The sequence below is a fragment of the Arachis hypogaea genome, chromosome 6, assembly GCF_003086295.3.
Source record: "Arachis hypogaea cultivar Tifrunner chromosome 6, arahy.Tifrunner.gnm2.J5K5, whole genome shotgun sequence".
NCBI lineage: Eukaryota > Viridiplantae > Streptophyta > Magnoliopsida > Fabales > Fabaceae > Arachis > Arachis hypogaea.
Window position 1 is genome coordinate 94,663,334 of NC_092041.1, and position 6,978 is coordinate 94,670,311.

The 6,978-nt window shown below is 44.0% G+C and overlaps 1 protein-coding gene across 1 annotated transcript; it reads right to left on the reverse strand.

The window, feature by feature from the left end:
* Positions 1–4,824: 4,824 nt before the first annotated feature.
* On the reverse strand, positions 4,825–5,265 carry LOC140173718 (uncharacterized). Its single transcript, XM_072198253.1, has one exon. The coding sequence runs from the start codon at positions 5,263–5,265 to the stop codon at positions 4,825–4,827; it is 441 nt and encodes a 146-aa protein (XP_072054354.1).
* Positions 5,266–6,978: the final 1,713 nt, after the last annotated feature.

The window sequence follows — 6,978 nt, forward strand, 5'->3', positions numbered from 1 at the left end:
TAGGATGTGTTCTTCGTTTTCTATATTTTCAGAATTTACTAATTCTTCTTCTATTTGAAATCCATGTTCCATAATATTATTTTCTTGAGCCATTTTTAATTGTTTAAAAAGCATTGTAACTTCTTCTAATTTTTCTTCAATATTCATAATTTCAATGGTGGTTTTACTTTTAAATCTGTTATGTTAATTATATTTTGACATTTTTCTTCTTTGGGATTCTCTTTTTTCTTATTTCTTTGAAATTTTATGGATACTAATATTTCTTCAAGCATATCTATTATAGAATTTAATTGCGGGTTAAAAGTATGATAAAGATGTGGAGAATCATTTTCATGGTAACATTTTTTTAGAAATTCCGTGTGAAAAATAAGTTTTTTCAGGTTTTTGAAGTCCTTCAATAAAACTTATAGTAAAATAAAGATTTTGAGAAAAATCATTTTGTATTGATTTTAGGAATTCAGTGTCATTACAATTAACATTAGTTAAAATCATTAATTTTTTATCTATTAATTTTGATAACTTAATTATTTCTTCTCTTAAATCTTCTAATTTACTTTTTCCCATAAGGTGACGCTTTTCTTTGTAAAGAGTTACGATTTTAAGTAAAAAGTGTGGCTTTAGAATGTGTGGTTTGAATTTTGCCACGTAAGCACATCTTTAAATTTTGATCTGTACCCTATAATTTCCTTATTATTATACTAGGATGGGGATCCATGCGGCATGAAATTAAAGTTGGCAAAAAAAAAGTTGCCTCAAATCTGAAAAAAAAAAGCATATAATCAGAAAAAAAATAAGCATCCAATATAATTTATAATTAACTTTTTTAAGAATTTTATTTTTTTTATAAAAAGCATATAAAATACAATTGAATACAAAATAAATATAAAACTCTTACATAAATAACATATATTTAAAATGAAATTACCAAAGATTTAATAACAATAAAAAATAAGATCTACATATAACATTAAAAAAATAGAATTGGATAATTTCAATATTTCGTCATTACTGCATAAATACATAGTTTTTTGTTGAACAAAATAACTAAAAAAGACCACTCTTCTTGTTAAGAGAGTATTTAAAAAGTATTTGAATGTGAGAAACGAATTATTTTTTTTTTAATTATTTCTATTTGAAATCCAATTCTATGACTTAAAATACCTTTAACATATTAATAGAATAAAATTTAATTCTTTAATTTGAAATAACTCTTATATGAGTTTGTACAAGATGTCCTCTGTACGGGTTGAGAGATGGATCGGAAACTTGCGGGTCGAGGCAGATGCCGGATTATTTTACTGGAGCAATGGGGGGTGGTACCTGCAAAGACACTCCGACACTCAAGTCAGAATGGATCTGAGAGGTATAAAATGTGAGGAATGAATGAATACCTGGAGGGACCTGGGTCCTCTTATTTATAGGTGATGGTGAATATCTTATCTTATCTTATTTGGCTAAGATAAGGGGAACGTTTGAATTCGAAAGTTGATTGAGAGCTCTAGTGGGTCAGTTCTGGGCCCTCTAGAGATGCAGGGCGGGTCGGACCCGGGTAACCGGGTCCCGAGACCGTTTCGAGTGTAGGATCCGTAAGCCGGATCTGTAACAGTTACCCCCGCAGCGGGAGAGCGAGCGAGGTCGGTCTCTGTCGCTAGTATGGTTTCGGCTATTTTGTTGCTCTTCTCTGGTTTCTCGGATCGTCGTTTAAAAATGGGTTTGTCACTTAGCGGGGTAGGTCGGTGCGTCGGCCCCGAGTTTTGTGGCGTAGACCTAGTTTCTCCTGGTTGTTTGATTGACGCGACCTTTCTGTATCCTTGTATTCGATGCATTTCCTGAGGCGTGCTTGTCAGTTATATTCCCCATGGGGGCAATTATTGCGAGAGGATGTTTGGACTGCTTTCCCTTTTCTGCCCATACGTGCCATGTTGTTTATTAGGGCTATTTACGTCTTTTCGTCCTTTTGAAACCATTTTGGATTTCTTATTTTTCTTCCCTAGTTTGCTTTATTTCCCATTTGCTTATTCCTCTTCTCTGTGGACTTCTCTCATTTTGGTGTTCTTCCTGCCTCTCTGCTGTTGCATTTTTCTGCCTCTCTACTGTCTTCAAGTTTATGTTCGCATTACCAGGTTGGTGTTCTTCCTTTTCTCCCTTTCAATCTGTGTTTGTTTGTTTCCCGCATTTCTGTTTTATATCTGTTTTAGTGTGGATTAGGGTCGTGCCTGTGTTTGTATGATGCTCTTTGTTCTTGGGATAGTGGGTTTTATTTTTCTAAGGGGATGAGCACCACAGTGTAGTTAGTAGTAGGTAATGGTGTCTGTTTGGTGTTTCTCCACCATTTTTCGCCACGAGGTTTGGCTGATGGCGGTGCTCATCACTGTTTTAGGTATGGCTCGTCGAAGGACTGAGGGTGTGAGGGCTCCGGTGGTCCCGGCGGGGGGTGTTCCCTCCCTTTATTCCTATGTTACTAGTGACGTTTAAGGGACGCCATCGCGAATGACGGAGGCGGACCTCCGGCGGCTCCGTGATTAGGGAGCTGTTTGTGGGGGTGGCGACGCTGAGCGCTATTACGAGCTTGCCATTTTCGAGGTCGACGAGAGGGTTTGTTACACCAATCTCGACTCGCCGACCGTTCCGGATTGGATGTAGGTGTATGAGGCAATGTTCACCCGACTTGGCGTGCGGCTCCCCTTTTCCCCCTTTGTTCAGCAATTGTTGAGTCGGTGTTCTGTGGCACCATCCCAACTGCATCCAAATAGCTGGGCCGCGATACGGACTTTCGAGCTCGTGTGCGAGTTTTCAGAGCTCTCGGTTTCGGTGAACGTTTTCCTCTTCCTCTTCTTGTGTACCCTTCCAACCAAAGAAGGAAAGCACAAGAATGGGTATATGTCTTTTAGGGTTCAGCCTCACCGTCGGGTCTTCGGTTTGTATGAGGACTCTTTTCATGGCTTTAAGAGTGGGTACTTTAAGGTTCTCCCTGCTAAGGGGCATCACCCCTTCTGGCTGACGTTGGAAGGTGAGCGCCAGTTCCCTACGTACTGGAATTTTGGTGCAGGGCCGTCCATTTTGACATGGGTGACGCAGGAATTTTTGTCTGCGGAAGACCGGGACGTCGCCCTCGTCCTTTGGCAGTTGTTTGGGGAGCGCCCTCTTAACCCTAGGGATGTAATGGGTGATCCGGTTGCTTGCCGGGCTTATGGCTGTTTATGCTTTCAAGCCGTTTGCGTGTATCTTTAAGCCGTCGTGGCTTTAGGATTTTCAGTAGGTCGTTTTGGTAGTATGTTGTGGATATCCATTTTTTAGGCCTCGAGGGTGATCGGTCCTCGATGTTGGCCGTTTTGTTCTTTTGCCGTAGTGACAGTAGGGCAAGTGCGTATTGAAATGAAATTTTATTAAGTTAGGGCCTCGTTAAAACCCTCCGTTTTTGGGAGGGAACGAGTACTCGAAAATAATAAGAAAAATAATACAAGAAAAAATAAGTCATATAAGTAAAAGACAATTTTTTAGGGAGGGAATGTTTCTACATATAATATCGCCGTAAGTTGGCAGCGTTCTAGGTTCTCGGGATCTCGATCCCGTCGAGTTTTTCGAGCTTGTAGGCTTCTTTTCCGATTATTCCTTTGACTCGGTATGGGCCTTCCCAATTGGGGTGAGCTTCCCTTCCCCTGGCGTCAGAGCTCCGATGTTGTTTCATCGTAAGACCAGGTCATCAGGTGAGAAGTCTCTCCGTATGACGCCGTGGTTGTATCTTATCTTGATTTTTTGTTTTAGAGCTAACTCTCTCATGTGGGCTACCGACCTGACCTCGTCATTGAGGTCTCACTCGCCATCTTCGTCGTTGCCTCCGACGGTTCTTCTCGAACTTGGCTCCCCGACTTCAACTGGGATGATGGCTTCTACCCCGTATGTCATGTGGAAGGGGGTCTCCCTAGTGAAACTCTAGAGGGTGGTCCGATATGACCAAAGGATCGATCCAAGCTCGTCCGCCCAGTGTCCTTGGGCTTCGTCAAGCCGCTTTTTGAGTCCTTTGACTATTATTTTGTTTGCCGATTCGACTTGCCCATTTGTCTGGGGGTATTCTACTGAGCTGAAGCGTTGGGATATGTGTAGTCCTTCTACGAATTTCCTGAACTTCTTGTCAGTGAACTGGGTTCTGTTGTCTGAGATTACGACTTCCGGAATGCCCAATCGAGTGATGATATGTTTTCAGAGGAACTTACGGCACTGGGCAGCCGTGATGAAGGCCAGGGGTTCGGCTTCGATCCACTTGGTATAGTAGTCAACTGTGACTATGATGTATCGAAGTTGTCCAGGGGCTATCGGGAAGGGGCCGACGAGGTCGACGCCCCAAGTTCCGAACGGCCGATCTGCCATTATTGTATTGAGCTGGTGTGGGGCGGCTTTATGATAGTTGGAGTGCTTTTGGCACCTGTCGCAGTTTTTGACTGTTTGTATGGAGTCTTTGATGATTGAGGGCCAGAAGTAACCGACTTGGACGATCTTCTGGGCCAAGGTTTTGCCTCCGATGTGATGGCCGCAGCAGCCCTCATGGATTTCATGGAGTATATACTCCGTGTCCCCGGGCTCGATGCATTTGAGTAGGGGTTGCGAGAATCCTCGTTTGTACAGCTGTCCTGTTATGACGGTGTAGTTAGCGGCTTTCCTTTTTATCCAATTTGCCTCCTTAGGGTCCTCGGGTAACACTCCGTTGAGGAAGTATTGTAGAATGGGGGAGGTCCATGACTCCTGGTCAGAGATCGGCAGGCTGGTGTCGGTGGTGTTTGATATAGATGGTGCTCTGACGACTTCTTGAATTAACGACCGGTTACCTTATCCTGGCTTGGTTCTGACTAGTTTCGAGAGCAGGTCTGCCCTTGCATTTTGTTCTCTGGGGATGTGTTGTATGGTTACCTGGTCAAATTCTTCCTTTAGCTTGTTTACTTTGGTGAGGTACTGTTGGAGCAGGGGGTCTCGTATTTGGTAGTCTCCGTTAACTTGGGAGCTAACTACTTGTGAGTCGCTGCATACCTCCAGAATTTTTGCCCAAACTTCTTTGGCTAGAATTAAGCCGGCCAAGAGAGCCTCGTATTCTGCTTGGTTATTGGAAACCGGGAACTCGTATCGAACAGATTGTTCAATTACGATCCCATTTTGGCTTTCGAGTATGACTCCGGCTCCGTCGGAGGTGGTATTAGATGAGCCGTATACGTGTAGTTTCCAAGTTTCGGGGGTGGGATTTCCTGGCGTCATCTCGGTGATGAAGTCTGCCATGTCCTGCACTTGGATTGCATTCCGAGGTCGAACTTTATTTAGAATTAGGACAGTTCGATGGACCATGCTAGCATTCTCCCCGCTAGGTCGGGCTTTTGCAGGACTTGCCTGACCGCTTGGTAGGTTCGGACCGTAATGGGGTGGGCCTGGAAGTATTGTCGGAGACGACGGGATGCCGTGAGGAGTGCGAAGGCGAGTTTCTCGAGGCGTGAGTAGCGTGATTCCGTGTCTTGTAAGACTTTGCTTATGAAATAGATGGGTTGCTGGACTTTATTCTCGTCTTCTCGGATAAGTGCTGCTATGAGAGCTTCTTCTGTTATAGATAGGTATAGGTAAAGGATCTCTCCTGTTTGGGGTTTAGCAAGAATCGGGGGTTCCGCTAGGACTTTCTTGAAATGTTGGAATGCCTCTTTGTATTCTGCTTCCCATTTGAAGGGGGTTCCTTTTTTCATAAGTTTGAAGAAAGGGATTGCCTTTTGGGTCGATGCGCCGAGAAAATGAGATAATACGGTTAGTCGACCGATGAGTTTCTGGATGTCTTTGAAGTTTTTTGGGGTCTCCATTTTGAGGACGGCTCTGCATTTCTTAGGGTTTGCCTCTACCCCGAGTTATGTGATCATGAAACCAAGAAATTTTCCTGCTTCCATTTCGAATGCACATTTGGTCGAGTTGAGGCGCATTCAGTGTTTCCTTAAGGTATTCATTATGAGCTCGAGGCCGCCGATGAGCTGTTCGCTAGATTCGGTCATTGTGAACATGTCATCTATATAGACTTCTAGCTTGGTCCCAGACAGGTCTTGAAATATTTTGTTGACGAGCCTTTGGTAGGTGGCTCCGGCGTTTTTTAGGAAGAAGGGCATGACTGTGTAACAGTACGTGCCATCGGGGTGATGAAGGCCGTTTTTTCCTCATCGAGCCGGTGTATGGGTATCTGGTTGTACCTGGAGTACGCGTCCATGAAGCTGAGATATTGGTGGCCGGATGCGGCGTCTACTAGTTCGTCAATGTTTGGTAGCGGGAATGCGTCTTTTGGACAGGCCTTGTTTTAGTCCGTGTAGTCGACACACATCCGCCATTTCCCGTTAGCTTTTTTTACTAGTACGACGTTAGCTAGCCAAGTCGCATAGGGTAGTTCCCTAATAAAGCCTGCTTCAAGGAGGGCTCTGACCTGTTTTTTGACTTCGGCAGCTCGGACGGAGGACATTTTATGTCTCCTTTGTGTTACAGGTTTGGCCATAGGATCTATAGTTAGCTGGTGGGACATTAGGTCGGGATCTATTCCTGACATGGCGGCGGGCGTGAATGCGAAAAGATCTATGTTCTACTTTAAGAGGCGTGAGAGGTCTTCCTTGAGGTCGTAAAGGAGATTCCGGTTGATGAAAGTGTGTTCTTCTCTGGTTTGGCCTATTTTTAGCTTCTCCATGTCTCCCTCTGGCTCCGGTCTGGGTTGCCCGTCTTGTCGGGCGTCCATATTGGCTAAGAATATGCCGGCCGCGTCTCAGGATCTTTTTCGCAGTGCTAAGCTGGTGTTGTCGCACTCTACCGTGGTTTCCCGATCTCTGTGGATAGTTTTGATGGAGCCATCTTCTGCCGTGAACTTCATTAGGAGGTATTTGGTGAAGATGACGGCGGGGAGGTCATTTATTGTTTTCCTTCCGAGGATGACATTATAAGCAGTGGAGTCTTTGAAGACAGAATTGTCTTTCTCTGGCC

Coding starts and splice junctions, on each gene's coding strand:
- LOC140173718 (XM_072198253.1), bottom strand. CDS start 5,265: ATGGCAGACTTCATCACCGAGATGACGCCAGGAAATCCCACCCCCGAA.